Source organism: Eumetopias jubatus, unplaced genomic scaffold, assembly GCF_037043125.1.
Source record: "Eumetopias jubatus isolate StellerSeaLion01/CBP00866 unplaced genomic scaffold, mEumJub1_p1.0 scaffold_5, whole genome shotgun sequence".
Classification (NCBI taxonomy): domain Eukaryota; kingdom Metazoa; phylum Chordata; class Mammalia; order Carnivora; family Otariidae; genus Eumetopias; species Eumetopias jubatus.
In genome coordinates this window covers 33,541,720-33,561,230 of record NW_028274811.1, presented here as the reverse complement: position 1 = coordinate 33,561,230, position 19,511 = coordinate 33,541,720, and the positions used below count along the sequence as shown (strand labels likewise).

The 19,511-nt window shown below is 42.2% G+C and overlaps 2 protein-coding genes across 5 annotated transcripts in view; both read right to left on the bottom strand.

The window, feature by feature from the left end:
- Nucleotides 1-740: 740 nt before the first annotated feature.
- EIF4EBP3 (eukaryotic translation initiation factor 4E binding protein 3) lies at nucleotides 741-2,907 on the bottom strand. Its single transcript, XM_028103477.2, has 3 exons — nucleotides 2,555-2,907; nucleotides 1,241-1,414; nucleotides 741-1,089 (listed from the first exon to the last, which is right to left on the bottom strand). Exons 1-3 carry the CDS (start codon nucleotides 2,655-2,657, stop codon nucleotides 1,061-1,063), a joined length of 306 nt encoding a protein of 101 aa, XP_027959278.2. The 5' UTR covers nucleotides 2,658-2,907; the 3' UTR covers nucleotides 741-1,060.
- Nucleotides 2,908-8,246: 5,339 nt separating this feature from the next.
- ANKHD1 (ankyrin repeat and KH domain containing 1) overlaps nucleotides 8,247-19,511 on the bottom strand; it is a 125,806-nt gene continuing 114,541 nt past the window's right edge. For 2 of the 4 annotated variants that reach the window (XM_028103463.2, XM_028103464.2), the window contains 8 exons: nucleotides 19,206-19,352; nucleotides 17,427-17,576; nucleotides 15,648-17,260; nucleotides 12,035-12,211; nucleotides 10,511-10,762; nucleotides 9,607-9,782; nucleotides 8,996-9,160; nucleotides 8,247-8,729 (listed from right to left, as the gene is read on the bottom strand). In XM_028103463.2, coding sequence (XP_027959264.1) covers nucleotides 8,670-8,729; nucleotides 8,996-9,160; nucleotides 9,607-9,782; nucleotides 10,511-10,762; nucleotides 12,035-12,211; nucleotides 15,648-17,260; nucleotides 17,427-17,576; nucleotides 19,206-19,352 — 2,740 coding nt within the window. In that variant the 3' untranslated portion in view covers nucleotides 8,247-8,669. The remainder of the gene's footprint in view (nucleotides 8,730-8,995; nucleotides 9,161-9,606; nucleotides 9,783-10,510; nucleotides 10,763-12,034; nucleotides 12,212-15,647; nucleotides 17,261-17,426; nucleotides 17,577-19,205; nucleotides 19,353-19,511) is intronic. The other 2 variants (XM_088023274.1, XM_028103465.2) reach the window with 1 other exon arrangement.

The following is a 19,511-nucleotide window of genomic DNA, read 5'->3' as shown; positions in this document are numbered from 1 at the left end:
TTTCGTTTCAGCAGAAGAACAGAGGTTTAAATAGCAGGGGAGATTTTTCCCTCAAGAAAAGGAGACCGCCCTGTTAGCACCGTCACCTTTGAGATACACAGTGCTGTAGAGATTAGAACATAGTGGTATAAATTGAAGGAGAAAAAGACCAGATTGCTAGGATATGGGATCATGACTTTTTTGGGGGCTGGGGGTTGGTTAGGGGTAGGATCATGACTCTGTCTGACTCACCAAAAGAGCTGCTACCTCATTTTTGGCCCTAAAGTCTCTTCTAAGCCTCTGAGGACAAGAGAGCCAGGTGGAAAGGGCCAGAAAGGTTCAAATCAAGCGGAGAGAGGGGGAATATAGGTTTTCAGTGTTGGAACGGGATGATACTTACAGGTGGGAGGCAGAAAAGGCATGGGGAGAGAGTGGAGAAGGTTAAACTCTAAGGCAGTGCCTCTTTTTTCCTGCTTTGGAACAGACAGGGAGGGACTGCCGGAGAGGCCCAATTCCAGGAAGGCTGCTTCCTCGAAAGGCTGGAACAGCCCTTGGCTGGGGTCAGGCTACTACTGTTTATGGTTTGGCGGCTCCTGTAGCCTGCCCCCATAGCCTGGCTTAGGCTCTTTAACTGCTGCTGGGGGTGGGCCCAATGACAGCTGGGAAGGGACCTGGGATCTCTGATCCTAAGCAGGTCTGCTGGGGCCCTTGGCCGTGTGGCTGAGATAGGAAGGTCAGTGTTGAGAACACCGGAGTCAAAGCATTCTTTGAATTTTTACTAAGCAATCAGACAGTGACATAACTCCACCCCTTAGTCCCAGCCTCAGCCCCTGATGTTGGAGGGCTGGGGGTTGGGAGGAGTACCTACAGACCGAAGGGAAAGTAGAGCTAAGGGCTTGGCAAGTTGCCCACTCCTATCCCTGGTCTAGCTACCTCAAAACTAAGGGAGGCCCAAAACCAACAAGTCACTCCCTTCCAGATTATATGAGGCCACCTGGTGTCTGGAATACACCAGGAAGAGGTGATGGCAGCAGCGGTATGAGGGATTCCTCTAATTCCACACAGGATCATCTGCACTGGATTAGATGTCCATTTCAAATTGTGCGTCATCTGGAGAAAGAGAAGGCAGGACTGGTTGCTGGGCTGGGCCACGAGCTCAGAAAGCATCAGTGCAGAAAACCCTCTCAGCATTAAACCCCCACTCTACTTAACAGGGGCATTTGGACTCAAAGCATTTAATTTTAGGCCCTGCTTTCCTTACCGGGTATCTCTTCCTCTGTCTCCTTCTGCTCCTTCAGCTCCTCCAGCTTGGAGGGTGGGGCTGTTGGAGGAGTTGTGACCCCGGGAATCTGAGGGAGGCAGCAGGGGGGTGTCCGAGCAATGGGTGAGTTCTTGCACTCCAGCAGGAACTTTCGGTCGTAGATGATCCTGGTGCCTGTCAAGGGGTAGGGACCAGTTAAGAGGCTGGAGCCTGGGTACAGAGCTGTAAGGGAGTGTCACACACAGGCCTGTTAGGGACCTGGGACTCACACATCCTCATGTATTAAAGGGCTGCTGCTCTGCAGCCCAGCTGGGACCTCAGCTGATGAGCCTTCAGAGCTCTTAAAGACTTCCAGGTCCAACCAAGATGTGGCTAAGTGCTGTAAAGCAAGGGGGGGCATCCCAGCTGCTCCAGGCAGGGGCTTCTGATTTAGGGAAGCTTCAGGTCTCAGTTCTAGGAGCACAAAACTTGGAGAACTCAGGTACTTTGGACTGTTCTCTTCTGGCTCTGCTGGCTCTGGGACTTCCCTACTTTGGTTGGGGGTGGGGGACGTTAGTCCTTCAGGCAGTGAGCTCAGGAAGCCAAGTAGCTGATGTAAAGAGGAGTTTCACCCCGCTGCCCCCTTGGATCCTGATACCCTGCAGGGAGAAGCTGTGTTCCTCTGGACAGCTGCTTTCCCCGGGAAACACAGGGACAGACTGTTCTTATCCTGACCCCTCCCTAGTCCTATCAGGCTCAGCCCCAGCCTACAGAAACTTGGCCTCAGTTCTGTCCTCAAAGGGCCCTACCCTGTTCTTGCCCCTCCCCTCTGCTCCACGTGGCAGGAAACCCTGGGTCGGGAGCCCAGCAGCTCAAGATCCCAGGCAATCAGCCCAACCAAACAGCCAGCCAGCCAGCCAGCCAGCCAGCCGCAGATACCCAAAGCTCCTGGCCCCAACTGCCTGAGTCCTGCTCTAGCCGCTTTGTAAGACCTGGTGCTTCCTGCTGAGGCCACGCACTGCTGGGGCTTCGGCTCCTAATCCCAGGCGGCAAAGTCGGGAGGAGCCGGTGACCAAGGAACCCAGAACCCAGGCCATAGCGAAGATTTCAGCCCACAGTCACCCGGAAGCTAGGCTTTAAGCCATCGTGCATTACTTTGAGGTTTCAGGGAACTGGGCTTCAGTTCCAAATATCCCCCACCCCCTGCAAAAGGTACAACCTGCAAAAGGGCCTGCGGACAGAATCCAAGGCCTGCACCTCCCCACTCCCGCCCCGCGGCAGGACGCACGCGCTGGCCTGCACAATGCCCGCGGACCCCCAGCCCGGCCCGCTGACCTCCCGGGGTAGTGGCGTATAGCGTGCCCCCCGGCGTGGTGCTGTAGCAGTCGGGCAGCCGGTCCCTGCCCCCCGGAATCGGGCAGCTCGTGTATGTGGACATAGTGAGCGGGACGAACAGGAAGGCAAGCAGCTGGTGCCCAGGACGCGGAGCGCAGCTAACTCTGAAGCGAACTCAGTGGACCACGTGCGGCCGCAGCAACAACACCAGGACGTCGTCACGCCCGGGGCGGGCCACTAGCCGTCACTCAATCCGACGGCCCCGCCTTAGTCGCGAGGGGGCAAGCCCGACTAGTCGAAAGGTGAAAGGGGTCCCGCGCCCCGCACAGGCCTCCAGTTCCTCCTGGCTCAACACTGGCCAGCCTGACTCGGAGCGCTGCAGCCACTCAGCTATTTACTGTTTAAACCGGGCGCCGGGGCCCGGTGAGGTATGGCACACGTTACTGCCATGTGTTAATTCACCCATTTCTCTCAACGGTTTTGGACAGTAAAGTACTATTATTGGCCACATTTTACAGGTGAGGAGAGGAAAGCCCAGAGAGCTTAAGTCACTGGCTCAAAGTCTTATCTTGTAGGAGGGGGAGCTGGGATTCAGACCTGAGAGTATCTGATTCCAAAGCCTGTGGCCCTTCAGCACAGCTGGGGACTGCCTCCCATTAATCAATTACAGTACAGGGTAAAAAGTGGCCCGATGGCCTGGTGCACAGCAGGAAGGGGAAGGTCAGGGAGGGAGGGTGGCCTTTTTGGAAGAAGTGATACCTGGAGGGAATAATGAATAGATGTTGGGGGATAAGAGAGGCCTGCTCTTTGATCTTGCTGCCACAGCTAACTAACCTCAGGAAACTAAGGAAGGGCAGGGGGCTGGTGAGGAGGGCTTGGTCTTTAGCCCCCTGTAAAGGAAGATCAGAGAGTCTGGCCTTAGGGGATTTTTTGATGTAGGCACTGTGATAGGAAAGGAGGCAGGAGAGGGGTGGTGGAAGAGAAAGTATTAAGCCTAGTACCTACATATACTAAAAATCTTGATTTGATCAAGTTGTCTTCCGATTTCCTCAGAATCAGTATTACCACCCACCCTCCATTAAGTGCAGACCACCAGACTTCATGCATTTAACAGTATTAATGTTACTTCAGTTCTGACTTCATCAGATTTTCCCATAGCTCTGATTTCTCCACTCATTAAAAATTGTTTTATAACTCAGTGCTTCTCAAACTTCAATGTGCACATAAATCACCTGGAGGTCTTGTAAATGAGGATTTTGATATGGTAAGTTTAGGGTGGGACCTGAGATTCTAAGTTTTTCATAAGATCCCAGATGATGCAGTCCCTTAGGTCTGCAGGTCCTTAGAGTAACAAGGATATTTATATTTTATTGTTCCAAATGTTTCTGAGCCTCTTACAAAGTGGTGTATACCTAGAAGAAGGGTCCTGACAGTGCTGGAGGGTAAGGCTTGGGAGCAGATTGTGGGGAGCCCTCTATCACAACTCTGTTTTTGAGGTAAGTTTGGTTGGGGGGAGTGAGGAATAAGATGGAGGACAGTGAGCCTGGAGGTGAAGAGTCTAGCCTAGTGAAATGGGGTGGACCAAAGGCATGAGGACGGAGAGAAGTGGTTAGGATCCCCCAGGACCCCCATACACAGAAGGGGAAAGAGAAGGTGACTGATGAAGGGTGGGGTGAGAGGAAGGGAACTAAACTAGGATAATTTCCAGTCTTCTGACTTGAAAGTCTTGGTAGAGGAAAAAAAAAGTCTTGGTGGTAGTAGTACTCCCTAATATAACAGGGAAAACAAGAGACACATATCTGATACTGGGGAATGTATACTATCTGTGGAATGCTGAGATGGAACAGCACAGGAAGCAGCTAGATACATGGGTCTGAAGCTCAGGGGTAGAAATCTGGGCTAGTGATTCAGATCTGGGTGGAGTGAAATCCGAGAGTATGGGATGAGATCACCTGGACAGAAGGTACAGCCTACGAAGAGGCCTAAGCACACCAACATTTATTTAAGAGGCAGTGAAGGGAGAGGATTCACCAAAAGAGACTGAGAAGTGTCAAAAGTTTTCAAGAAGGGTCACTGTGGAAGTGAGGTCACCTTTCTGTTAATTTCTACTACAAAATGACAGCAGTAGTTACTACTACTACTATAATACTGTTGTCTTTTTTTTTTTTTTTTTTTAATACTACTACTACTCTAAAACTTTCCTTGAGGCGCTGTGTGCGCTAAGGGCTGGGGAACTAGAGATAGGTTGTTGGCCTTAGAAAGCCAGACACATCATGCATGCAATCTGGATGAAGGACCGAGAGTTTAAATCAGAGGCTCAACACAGATTACCCATTAGAATGTGGGAGCTTAAAACAGACAAGCACATAAACAAGAAAAAAAAAGAAAGAAAGAAAAGAAAAAGACCTATGCCCAGGCTCCAACCCCAGAGATCTGATTAAGCCTATAAGGGAATATCAGGTCTTTACTACCAGACAAGCTCCTTGGACTTTTACCAATACCATGAAAATAAAACAGGAGGTGAAAGTAATCAAAACAGGTTGGCAGTCTGGTGGTGAGATTCATGATCCTGTTTTCCAAGTTAGGTCTTAGATTGGAAGTGGTCTTAATACACGTAAGTTCTGGATACTTAAAATCATCTTTCTCTCACTCATTTGCTACAGAATAGAGTAGAGGTGAAGAATCTGCCTGATGGCAAATGGTGACAAATCTTTAAGGATGAACAGAAAATACAATGTTATCAGAGCCCCTCACCCCAGGACAGGGTCCACTGGGAAGACGTCATAACCAGCAACACTTCTTGATAGAAGCAATCTAAGGCTAGAGAACAAGATGTTCAGAAGCTGTTTTTCTACAGGCTTATTTGCCACTTCCTGGGTTTACAATGGGGTTCAAAGGTCTTGAACAGTAGGCTAGAACCAAGTATACTAACTACTCCTTTTTTTTTTTTTTAAAGATTTATTTATTTTGAGAGAGTGAGAATGAGAGAGAGAGAGAGAGTACATGAGAGGGGGGAGAGAGGGAGCCCGATGCGGGACTCGATCCTGGGACTCCAGGATCATGACCTGAGCCGAAGGCAGTCGCCCAACCAACTGAGCCACCCAGGCGCCCCTAACTACTCCTTTTTGTTTGGCTTGAAACTATAATATGACTAGCCTTTCCCCTTCTACAAGACACCTCAAACTGAGGATAGTCCCCTCATGGGCTAACTTTGAGGATGGGAGGAGGATTTGGCCAGAACCTACAAGAAGAGATGAAAATTGTAGTTCCAAGTCCTGAGATTTCTTACCTCTGGTTAGGAGAGGCCACCATTGGCTGTCCAACTCTCTTCTTCGGTCTGGTTAGCTGAGGTGATGGGATTTCCCCTTTGAGAGCAGGGACTGAAGGAAGCAGACTGGCCTATAAAAGGGCAAGTCAGCACACTGTAGCCACAATAGGTTTAAAGGGTCTTAAAACATCAATAATTTTATTGGTGGTGGAATTTTATTACACTACTACTTGAAATAAGTGGGTCCAGAAACCTTGTTGATATAGTTTTATTCCTTGAAAGAGCTGTTACTCTCATGGGGTTTGATCTATGCCTCAACAGGATGTTTCTTAATGACTTGAGGTCTCACTATGAATGTGCAAGGTTTTCTTCTGCCTCTATTAAAATCTCAAGATCAGTACCGTCCCACACAACAGCAGGCTTCTGATTCCAGGTGAGAACCAATGGTAGGGGCTCTCAAACCTCAGAAATGTAAACATTCTATTGGCTTCGAGTATTCCCATCCCGTATATTCTCATTCACAAGAAAAAGGAGGAAATCTGTGTTAGCACTAGTAGACTCTTTTGAGTTCATTTACGTTCAATTTTATTTTCAGATGAGGAAAGTGAAGCCCAGAAATGAAAAATGACTTGCCTGAGGTCACAGAGCTTCAAGCGAAAAGAAACAAAAACAGAATTTAGGCTTGTCTTATTTCCACTGTACCCATGCTGCCTCCCTCCAAATCCCTCGTATATTTTTAAAGTAATTAAGTTCTTACCTGAGCTAGGTTTAATCCAAGGTTCAGGTTGGTAAAAGAGCAGTAAAGTAATGCCAGGAAGAGGCAAGACAGAGGAAGAAGAGATTATAGCAGGAAAAATGGGTTGGGGAGGAGGGATCCAAACAGAAAGAAAAGAAGGCAGTGCTGGTAAGGCGGCAAGGAGGAGGGTATCCTGAAAAACCACCAGGGACTGCACAGCTCCTGTTTCTTCCTAATCCTCCTAGGGCTTTCTCCTAATTGTCCCCTCTTCTCGTGGGTTCTAGTTCCTGACCTGAGATAAAATTTCTCATTCTCTTATCCTCAAGGTGCAGAGGATAGGGTTAAGGGCTCTCCCAGATAACTCAAATGTATTGTAGACTGTTAAGACAGGAAAACAGTTTTGTCCCACTGAATAATTTACTTAATATTATCTCTCACTAGTGTATGCTTCATTAAGAGTAGTTTCATTCACTTCACTAATATTAGGTGATTTTTGTTGTTGTTGTTGTTGTTAGTGGTAAATAGAAACAGCAAGAGATATAGGTGATCCAAGGGGTCTCTTGAGAATACTTGATGTGCTTATCAAGCACTAAAAAAGCAGTAACTTCAACACCTGTGATACTTTTCAAATCCATTCAAAATAGAAAACAAGAAATGAGGTTAAAGAAGCTCTCATATGTAAGATGATATGGAAGACAAAAGAACCAGGCATGTCTAAGACAGAACTTGGGTGTTTCATTTAGCGGTGGCTTTAGGAGCCAGGCAGAGAAGATTAAGAACTCCTGGTGGTATGGAAGTTGAAAAGTGCTGCTGGTTAGGCTCTGCTGCTAGTTACTATTTTTTTGTACATTCTTCTTTGCTTTGATATGTGTTTTGATTTCTCTATCGGCCTGAAGCATTTTCTTGTTTTCTTTTCTAGAGTGCCTATACATAAAACCAGGAAACTCCACTATATTAAAACATGAAAAAATTGATGACTGTTCTTTTCAGAAGGTTGTTTTTCCTTCTCTATTGCATCAGATTCTTGGCAAAGCCTATAGTTTGGCCAAGGCAATCCATTCTAGTGTTCCTGTGTTTAGCTTGTTAAACATATTGGCTCTTCATACTTGGGGCTGTGGAACTAAGCCCAGAATTAGTCACATATTTATAAAGATTACTCCGCTGATTCAACAATACCACAGTATTCCAGGAGGCACTCCCACCCACTCCTATGTCCCAACCCAAATAAAACATAAAACAGTATAACCAAATAAGTCTTTAGATAAAAGTCAGGAAGCACAAAAGAACCTGAAGTTGAGGATTTGGGTGTTCCTAGGTTTGTTCAGGGTCATCTGATTGCAATCCCATGGTCCTTATTGACACACCTTATTGACACACTTATGATCCATAAGGAGCTAACCCCAGCAAAGGCCTATCTGCTAAAGTCACATAAGACACATTGCAGGGGCTTGAAACTTTCCTACTTATAAAATGATATGGAAGAGAACAAGAAAATAAGGAATGTTTAACACAGAATAGGTAGATAACTAGTCTTCCAAACGCTTTTTCAAGGCAGTCTAAAAATGATCTCCAAAGTGTAAAATGTGAGACACCTGTTAGAAATAACAGTATTAACAACTTGGTTCCATAGGATTGTGGACTGGGTAATACCTGCATGACCACTGAAAGGATCACACCCCACTTCTAAACACTGTTCATCTTTTTATTGAATATTCTGGTAAATATTTCACATTAATACAGGCTACATTAAGTAGAGCCACTATATGACAAGAAATTTACTCAACTTTTTCCTTTTAAGTATGTAAACAATTGTACATGTATTTTCCACCCTAAAAGGTTGAAACATGTAATCATCTAATTCTCTTCTGCATACAAGTAGCATTCAGTATGTTTAGCCAAAAGCACTAAGTTCAAAATGGCTAAACTAACCAGAGAACATAATCAGGTGGATAGGAAATCACTTTGTTCTTATACAATGGGCAATCAAATTTCCATTGCTAACGCCTCAGAGAAAATTTCTTAGTTAGGCACATTAAAAAAAAAAAAAATCCCCAGGGTTCTTCCAAGGTCATAGGTTTCTCAAACAAGGCTAAAGAATAAGACCTTCTAACTTAGTTGACATATTTGAGATGCATGTTTCCAATATGAGGAGCCCACGTGCCAGGCCAAATCTGAAAAGGGGGAGGAAAAATTGGAATTTCTAATTAGGAATCTTTAGACATTTACAAAATGAATATATAAATGCAATGGCAATTCACTGTTTCTGCCTAGGAAGAATACATATACATGAGATAAAATGTTTAGTAGCATCATATTGATATTGAAAAACTTAATTCAGATGAAGGTGGTCAGATGTCATGACTTGATATTCAGAATTTGCATTACCCAAAGAATTAAAAGAATGACATGACAAAATAGAGCACTAAGTCTATTTTACCTGCTGGGCATCAGTGCATTCAGTAGAATTTTGAATAACTTTTATCATAGGGTTCCAAGCAGGATCTGGGTTGTGAAGTCCATTAAACAGAGGTCCACCTGGAACATCAGCAAGCTGAGGATGAGAGGGTATTATGGTGCCTCCATACATGGAAATTGGCAGACCCTATGAAAGAAAGCGAAAGAAAAGTTTAATCCTGAAGTGAAATGATGATTCCATAATACCAGCTTAGATCTCTCTAATTTCCCTTTATCCAGAGAACTCCTGAGAATCCTTTAAAATATAGCATCATACAGTGTTGAAAAACCAAAAGTGGTTTACCTGCATTAGCAACACTTTTCAACAAGAAGAAAATACCCTCAACTAAATCCAGTATCAAATCATCAGGAAATTTCCCAGCTTTGATGAACACATAGAATACCCTCAACTTTTCTACATTTTAGTTTCATCAATAAGTTTGTGCTAAGAAAAGGGAAACTCTACTAAAAGATCTGGCCAAGTGATGGAAACAAACTTGTTACACCAAAAGGGAGAATTATTTCAATACAAACTATTCCTTAACATTAGCTGGCAAAGTGTTAAACAAGTTACAATGATGTTTGTTGACTCACTTTAGAAAAATCCAGAAAACTGCTTGCCATAGGTTGATGAAAAATGTTAGAGGGGGCTACCATTCCAGAATCATCTCTCTCCATTGGTTGATGCTGGGAGAATGTGCTTGGGTCTGACAATTGTTGATGCATTGGATGGTTCCCTATCACAGACTGTGACCAACCTGATAAACCTTCTGGAAAGAAGAATTGAGGACAGGGTTTGATATTTATTTGAGTAAAATGACAAAATATTACTACTTGAACTTTTTCCATACTAAATTTTATCACATTCATTCCTCTGAAGAGCTCAGTGCATGTTCATGACCATCTTTGCAAATCGAAAAAAACAGTTCCTGGAAAACTTGAGTGAAGTCCTTTGAATACCCCAAATACTCTACCTACTCCTTCAAAAGAGCAAGTGCTCTCTGAAAGAACATAAATGATTATCCCATTCTGCACTGGAAAGCTTAAAAGGGAAAGGAAGGGGCGCCTGGGTGGCTCAGATGGTTAAGCGTCTGCCTTCAGCTCAGGTCATGATCCTAGAGTCCTGGGATCGAGTCCCGCATCGGGCTCCCTGCTCTTTGGGAGCCTGCTTCTCCCTCTGCTTCTCTCTCTCTCTCTCTGTCTCTCATGAATAAATAAATAAAATCTTTAAAAAAAAAAAGGGAAAGGAAGTACACTTTGAATTTTTTACTTCTATCTATATTTATTTTTATTATATATATTACATATATTATTATGTATAAACCAAACTAACATTCCAAACTCTGAGACTGGATTGAATTCTTCAAAGGTATAAACATTCCTACTGATTGTTAAGTGTAGGAACTAAGCCATTTTATTTTAAGGAGCTAAGTTTTAATGGCAAAATCCCACAACTTACTGGAGATATCCCCCCAGAAAGAGGACAAGGTAACTATACCTGACATAGCATTGACGCCAAACGACCAGATTCCACTGTGTCCAACGGGAGCGACAAAACTGGTCCCCACAGGGGCTTGGGCGACAGACCCTCCTTGCCGAATCCGGGCTAGCCTCTCTGTTCCAATGGGGGGAGGTATCTTCCGATCCTGACTGGTGCTGCCTCCTTTTGGTTGGCCCAAAGTTGGTGGTGCAGAGGTGGCTGAAAGAGGTGAAGATGATCCCGAAGAAACAGATGGAATAGGAGAGTCACCTGGTGGCAAAATATTTCTCTATTGTTTTATTACATTAAAAACTATAAGAATATGAGAAACCTTGTTGGAAAGATCTATTCCACAACACAGGTTCTGTAAAGAAAAATTTCATTTTATAAGATCATTCAAGTGAAAACATGTAAGTTTTATGAATATTATCCTACACTACTTCTGCACATATGAAGCATAAGCAAATAGTCTAAAAATTGTTCTCCAGATTGCTGAACAAAGCTAGAAAGGATGAAGGCCATATTAATTTTTATTCTAGTTCTAAATAATCTTCTCAAAATATAACCTGTCAAATTTTAAATTAACTTAAATGAGGCAATATTTGTACAATAACTAGCATATTGTTTGGAAAAGAGCTGGTGGCCCTCTATATTTAGCTGTTCTCTTTTTTCCTCTTTCTACAGCCCTTTTTTCCCATAAGGAAGAAAGGTTAAATGTTAGCAAATATCTTGGATTCAATTCATGGCTTTGTTTCTTAACAGGATTCTCAGGTAATGTTGGTAGTTTTTCTTGTCAAAAGGGCCAATACTCATTGATTGCCTCACGATGCTCATTTAAAAAAATCAAATCCTGTTCAAGTACTGTGAGAACTTCATCTATTCTAAATATTGAAAAAACAAAGAACAAAGGCATATGTTGGGCGCCTGGGTGGCTCAGTTGGTTAAGCGACTGCCTTCGGCTCATCATGATCCTGGAGTCCCGGGATCGAGGCCTGCATCGGGCTCCCTGCTCAGCAGGGAGTCTGCTTCTCCCTCTGAACCTCTTCCCTCTTGTGCTCTCTGTCTCTCATTCTCTCTCTCTCAAATAAATAAATAAAATCTTTAAAAAAAAAAGTTAAAAGAAAGAACAAAGGCATTATGTTCACTTATAAATGGCAATAATATGGTTTCCTAAATTGTAAAAATAAACTAAGAATCATACCAAATTAACTAGATATATAAATCTACTTTTCAGACTTAAGAAATTATTTTGCAGTACTACCCTCAAAGGATCGTTTTATAAAACTATGTGTAGTACCTCTTTTCTTGACCCAACTCCCAGAGTAAACATTTCTGGCTTAGAAGGACAGCTTGACCCTTCTCAAATTTTCTATCTACAAATGACTGACAATTTTTGACAGGACTGCAATACAAACCTTAAGTATCTGCATACCATCATACCATTTACTTTAGTTTACTAGAGTTACTACGCAGTGTTCCCTGAAACAAATGGTTTAATAGCTTATTCAAGACTCTTTGGGAAGAGTTCCTCCAGATTCCTACATGAGTTTGAGGCGCTTGTCCAAGGATGGGGGGAAAAATGTTGTCTGTTGAAACTCGGAGTCCCAACAGGAGCTGGCCCTTGCAGGAAAACCCGTGTTCCTGGTATGCCGGAAAAACTTGTCAGAGGAGCAGAAGAGGAAGATGGGGAGCTGCCTGATGGGTCAATGGATGGTAAGCCTGAAAGAAAACAGGTCCAAGACATCCAATTAGCCAAGGCTTTAAAACTGAAAGTCCAAAGTTTACTTATTCCTTTTTAAAAAAGAAGAAAGCATGCAGTTTATTTTTGTAGATCACAGCAAAAATAATCTACTTATGTGGCACTGTTTTATGGCCCTAACCCATTTTATTCTTGCAGTCCAGAAGAATCATCACCAAACAGCACTAGATATAGAAGAGTGAGCCACAGACCTGTAACCTCTGAAACAAATAATACATTATATGTTTTAAAAAAAAAAAAAGAAGAAGATAGTAGGAAGGGAAAAATGAAGGGGGGGAAATCGGAAGGGGAGACGAACCATGAGAGACTGTGGACTCTGAGAAACAAACTGAGGGTTCTAGAGGGGAGGGGGGTGGGGGGACGGGTTAGCCTGGTGATGGGTATTAAAGAGGAAGCACTGCGTGTTATACACAAACAATGAGTCATGGAACACTACATCAAAAACTAATGATGTAATGTATGGTGATTAACATAACATGATAAAATTAAAAAAATAAAAGTGAACCCAATGTTTAAGAATGGCAGTCACCTGGAATAATGTTCTGGATAAATCTCAAAGCTTTCTTCATTGGAGGGGACATGAAATACGAGCATGTTGTGACTAAGTGGTACCCATCAATAATTTCTGCTTTCCCTTTTGTGGAAAATCTCAAAGTACAGCTGTTCATCAACATAAATATAGTTATTTCCTATGGAACATGAATAACATGATCTACCAATGTTTCCTTCCTAACGAGGAAAAGCATACTATTAAAGATAATTTCAGTATTCCATCTGATTAAAAAAAAATCAACAGTTGCATATGAAAGTTTCTATCTAGTTTGTGTAAAGCTGAATTTAGCAGTCTTCTCAAATGCCACTGCTTTCTTTGGAGAATGTATTAAAGAAAGTGAACAAGTGGCTGGAAAAGGATTACAGGTGCTCATTTCCGGAAAAAAGTTAATATCAACATAAAAAAACTGTCAAAACTTATCTCAAGCAGATCTTCACCCATTTAAAGTATGTAATTCAAAGGCTTTTAGCATATTCACAGAGTTTGTACAACCATCACCACAATCAATTTTAGAATATTTTTGTCTGCCCTAAAAGAAACTCTGTACCGATTACCTGTAACGCCCCATCCTCCAAACAACTAATAATATACTTTCTGTCTCTATAGATTGGTCTATTCTGGAAATTTCATATAAATGGAATTATATAGTATGTGATCTTTTTGCAACTGGTTCTTTCACTTGGCATAATGTTTTCAAGGTTTGGCCATGCTGTAGTGTGCATCAGGACTTCTTTCCTTTTTACTGTTGAGTAGTAATCCCATTATGTCAATACATCACATTTTGTTTTTGCATTTATCAGTTGAGGGACAGTGGGCTGTTTCCACTTTTGGGTTATTATGCTGCCATGAACATTTGTGTACCAGTTTTTTGTGTAGACATGTTTCTCTTCCACCTAAGAGTGGAATTACTGGATCATATGGTAATTACGTGTAACTTTTTGAAGAACTGTCAAAACCTGTTTTTCTCAAGTTGCTATATCACTTTGAATTTCCACCGGCAGCATTTGAGGTTCCCAATTTCTCCACATCCTTCTCTATTGTCTTCAGTATTACTATTTCTTACCTGTGAACCAGGAGAATTAAAGTATATCCATGAAAGAAGAGGATCAACAAAAGAAACCAGACAGGCAGTTAAGATAAAAGGCTAAGCTTATCAATCCTGGAACCCAGAGGGAAGGTCCAGAATTAATGCTTGCTTTTTAAAAACTGATTATTTTTTATTAGCAGTAAATAATTTTGATGCTATAGATCTGAGTACTTAAGGTCCTCAAACCTTGTTTTCTACCAAACCAGATGGATGATTTCTTTTATTTTTTTCTAGAAATTCATAATCCATACATCTTCTGGGATGCACTGTGTGGAGTGCAAAGAGCTCCAACACTGGAATATGAGAGATCTGAAGCCAAACTGGCTAAGGCACTGGGAATTCACATGTTAGTGCCAGTCAAGTCAAAAATTAATGCTTTCTACACTGATTGCCTGAGCACTAGCAATGAATTCTTCTTTCACCCTGTGGCCTTTGAAAACCTCTATCATAGTTTCCCCAAAATGAAAAGTTAAAATACATACTGATTTATAGGAAAAAAATAGAAAAATGGATGAAAAAAATCCTAGAGAATATTTTGGACCATAGATGATCTTATGTAGGCTTATACATCTACTTGAAAGATGATATAACAGCTATGTTTTCCTGAAAAGACAAGTAAATAAAAACATATCTGAAAAGAAAGCTAAGGCTACACCATATCCATAAACTCCCAAATTTTTAACACCACAGATCAGTTTATAATTAGCAAAAAGGAAGGATGGGCTACAAAAAGACAGTTTTCCAACTGAAAGAAAAATGCTAAGTGGCCATTCCATGTCAGCTGCGATTTCTATTTTTTTCAGAATAGTGCAGAGTAGACTGAAATTTGGCTCTTAGAGTCTAGAAAACAGACTGGTTTTCTAAATATCTTCAAGCCAACACTAGACTCCTATCTACCTATATCTTCCATATAATGCCTCAGCAGCTAATTTGTAATTTTGAGAAACCAGATCGCTGAATCTAAATTGGTCATTTTACAGTAAGAGCCCACAAATGACTAGATCTCTCCAGTCAGCTCCATCTAATGTCAACAGTAAAGAATACTATTAAACATCACTTAAGATTCCAGTCTGAGGACCCAAGCCTGAGAACAGAGAATAATGTAGATTAGGGACTGGTACCTAAACACTTTTGTAACATAAACTTTTAAACCTGAGAAGGTTTAAACACTAGTGAGCAAACACTCACTATGATTTTTTTTTTTAAAGATTTTATTTATCCATTCATGAGAGACAGAGGGAGAGAGAGAGAGAGAGAGAAGCAGAGGGAGAAGCAGGCTCCCAAGGAGCAGGGAGCCTGATGCGGGACTCGATCCCAGGACCCTGGGATCATGACCTAAGCTGAAGGCAGACGCTTAACCATTTGAGCCACCCAGGCGCCCAAACACTCACTATGATTTTAAAAATGTCTATAAATGTGGACTCCTTGAAACATCCTCTGAGTCCCTTCTTAGTAATATCATCATACCAGTTCTTAGAAAATGGACTGATGCAAGGTATAACCTCCTTGCCACAAGGGACGGAGACATCATAAAGACAATATAAAGCACCTCACTGTATGTGAGTGATTCACCTACAGGTAGATTTCTGCCCACTCCAACAGCAGTCATTAACAGATCTTTGGTATTTATGACACACTCTCATCTCTTTAAGATCATGCACTATTATGTACAGAAGAACTGCTTTATTATCTTGGAGGATTCAGTTATGCTGGTAGAGCCCCATATTGAGCTGCAGTAATAGTTATCATAACTTACCAACTGGACTAGTTGAAACTCGCTGGGAAGGTGGTCTGAAGCCAGGTGCCTTGGAGTTGTCAGGGTGCACGTTTTCCAAGTGTCCAAGTACAGAGTTACCCAGGAACGCTGACTGAACAGTGAAAGAGGCATCTGCAGCAACTCGTGAGGACAGTGGACCATCTCCCCAACCCTGGTTAGCTGGCACCTGACTGCTATCGAAAAGACTACTGAAGTGATTGAAAAGTGTGGCCGGGCCGAATGTAGGTGGCAAAGATTTATTTGCTGGGTTAATGTGCATCTGAGAACCATTCATAATGTTCATGGCTGAAGAAAGCTGCACTGCAGCTGGTGGGCCTTGAGGTGGTGTTAAAGGAACCGGATTTGTAACAAAAATAGACTGGGGATCCTGGTGTATAGTTGCATTGGGTACCACTGAGTAAAAAGAACCTCTGGGCTGCATTCGATGAGAAACTCGAGGTGCTGGTACAGCTAACTGAGGTAAATTACTGGTGTCCTGATTATCAGCAGCAACCAATCTGGGTGATGCCAGAGTCAATGGAGCAGGTTCGGAGTTAGATGCAAAAGGCATTGACATAGGACTTAAGTCAGATACACTGGACGGCTGCACCTCCTCCTGTGTGCTACCGGAGGGAGGAGCGGGACTACCGGATGGGTGAGTTTCTGGAGCTCCTGGGGTGTTGCTGGCAGAGCTACTGCAACTATTTGCAGTTGAAGAAGGGGTGCACAGGTTGGCCAGGGCCTGCTCCTGTGCGGACACTTTCTCTTTGGGGGCTGGCATGGCAGAGAAAGACTCCATCTTTTGAGAAGAAAGCTGGGCTTGAGAAGTACTCGCGGGCAGAAATGTGGTGGGCACTTGCCCGCTGGGGATAGGTGCAGAGGAAACAGAAGGCAGGGGACTACAAGTGCTGGTCACAGAAGAAATCACTGTTGCTGGAGGACTCGTCTTAGGCACACAGGCAAACAACTGCTTTCTGACTGATGAAGGAGTCCGGGTATTAGTCACACACAGCTGCTGACTGGCAGCCACTACAGAAGAGACAGTGATAGGACAACTGGCAGTAGCTAGTCCAGCAGACTCTGAGGCTAAGACAGTCCCGTTCTGGTTAGGTAGACGGCCTGCATTATTATGCTTTGGAGAGCTATTTGTGTTGCCAGGATTCACAGGTCTCACTGGGAATGGTCCCCAAGTGTTAGGAGAGGGTGAAAAGGTTCCTCCAAACTGGGCCATGGGTAAGCGAGGATGCCGAATCTGTTGCATAGTTTGAGCAGCCAGCAGGGCAAAATGAGGGTGGGGGTAAGCCAAGGGTAGAGAAACTGGGAAAGAAGAACGTACATTTGCTGGAACGTTCTTGTTAAGTTTATTAGTTGGCTGGAACGTAGATAATGTTGTCGCTTGTGAAGTTACAAGAGTCGGAGCACCCAAAGGAAATGCATTTTTATTGGAAGATGCTGTGGTGCCTACTCCAGAGGAGAAGTTTGCATGGATGGATTTGGTGCTAGCAGGTGTTCTGATATGATTTTTAGGAATCAAGTCTTCCAGTTCCTTAGCAGGATCTTGAATAAGTGCATTGATAAGTTGAACTGCGTATCTTGTTGATTCTGTACCACCCCTGGGGAGAAAACAAACAAAACACAAAAACAAGATCAAAGACATAAAAAACAGGTAATTTTAACCATAAAATAAAATTCTTGATTGTACCATAACCCCAAAAAAGTTTACTTCTAAAAACATTTAAGTTCCACACAGAACGAGTAATATACATTTTTCACAAATACCTTATTGTGATCATTCTCTCGCCATTCTTATCTTTTTGTTTATCCACATCAATATGGGCACCCGTGACATCTTGTATTGCAGTGATGTTGCATCCTCCTCTTCCCATTATCCTGGAAACCACGGAAGCTGGAACAGACAATTTCTTTGACCTAGAAAATGAAGACTACCCATGAGCTTATGAAAACAAATGTCTTTATTTAAAAAGATGTCTCGGTGAGTATGTTCATGGACACCTGTAGAATAATTTTTCTCAAACCTTAAAGGGGAAAGTATTACACGGTTTTGTTTTAGAAACTGACCTCTTCTCATACTGAATTTAATTTAGTGAAAGTAAAAATTCCTTTCTCATTTAAAACAAAATTATGTTTTAAATAACTCGTGATCTAAGCATTTAGATCTGCCCCAAACATCACACGTCAACTAAATTGCAATGACCATATGTACAGACTCTTCCTAAATTTAAATAATGCATAATGTACTGTTAAACTTCATACTGAATAAGAGAGTCTAGCTTATCAGTATCCATAATTTACACTTAGCAATAAAAAAAACATAGCCTCAGATTTGAACTACATAAAAAGGAAGTCACAAGTGGAACCCAGGACTTCCACTTATATGTGAGCTGAGCAGAGCTGGAGAGAAGACCAGAAGGCTGATCTTGGGATCTGATAAGATGGCCTGGATGTCCCTAAGGACTATCAAAGAAACCCAGTGTTTGCTGGCAGAAGCAGTTCTTAAGCATTAAAGCACAACCAGATGAGAGCAACACCCATTATTTTCAAGTTCTCAGTGCTGGGCCCCAGGATTCCTCCTTTCAGGGAGGGGACCTTCAAACACCTGAATTATTCTGTCCAGAAGAATATCGATGGCAGCACTTAATGTATTTTTCATGATCAAAATTTATCACACCTTAATGCTGGGAAGGATATATTCAGATATTTTGAAAGCTAAAGCATGGACTAGGCTATATGCCACGAGTAATACTTAAATTGATCTGATCATCAAGTGTACATCACTTCTCCTATTCTGCCAAGACTTCGTTTTGTTTGCATTTAATGGACACAAATAGTACCAAATAAAAGCTGAGACATCTCAGTCCTTTGGTGATTTAAGGCACATTAGCAAATCTGTCTTGTCCTGCTTCCCTGTTGTAAAGCAGGAACAGAGGCTAAAAGTATCATCTGGACTGTACAAAACATTTGAAAGCAGTGGCCTGTCTGCTTTTATTCATTTCCTCCCTCATGGTTTAAGTATAAAACACTGTGATTAAAGGTACTTTTCTTTCCTCTTTCTTTTTTGAGGGTGAAGGCAGTTTTATTTTAATTTTATGGGCTCCTTTCCCCCTTGTAGCAATTACATTAGTTAATAGCGGCTAACCAGTTCTTTAGAATACGCTCTCCAGCAAAGCCTAACTTGATTTAAACACTGTATATGGACAAACTTGATTGTTTTTACCAAAATGGAACCATTAAACAAACATCATAGCCCTCACTAATAACACTGTGACTTTGCTGTAGAATAGTCAGTATAGAATCTTCACTTTAAAAGAAGCTTGTGACCATTGTGTATGGTTTGTCTAGAAATGTCTGTAAATACGTTCTGTTATTGTAAAGCCAACATTTGTTGTGTCATATAAAATGTGCTGCAAAATTTTACTTTACTTTCATTTTACTCTAGCTGACTCTGGAGTGAGTATGGCACAAATAATAACCACATTCAAATTATTCGTTAATTAACTGGGTAACTGACAGTTAAAAGGTAAGACTAATTCTACTTACCTTCGTACAACTTCTTTCCACCCTTCTTCTCTTTTCTGTCCCCTTTTGGGGCTAGTTAGATTCAGCTTTATGTTTGGAGAACTTAATGGCAATGGCACTGACTTATAGCTTGTTGATAAGGAATTAGAATTCGTTTCGCCTTCAAGTCTGAGAAGAAAGAATTATCAAGTCCAATAAAACAAATTTTCGTACAGAAACTCAAGAGACCATTTACAGACAAAGTTATGCTGAAATATTTAATTTAAAATTTGGCATATCAGTTCAGAAAAGCAGAAAAACAGGGCAAAGAGTTCATCATCTACTTTA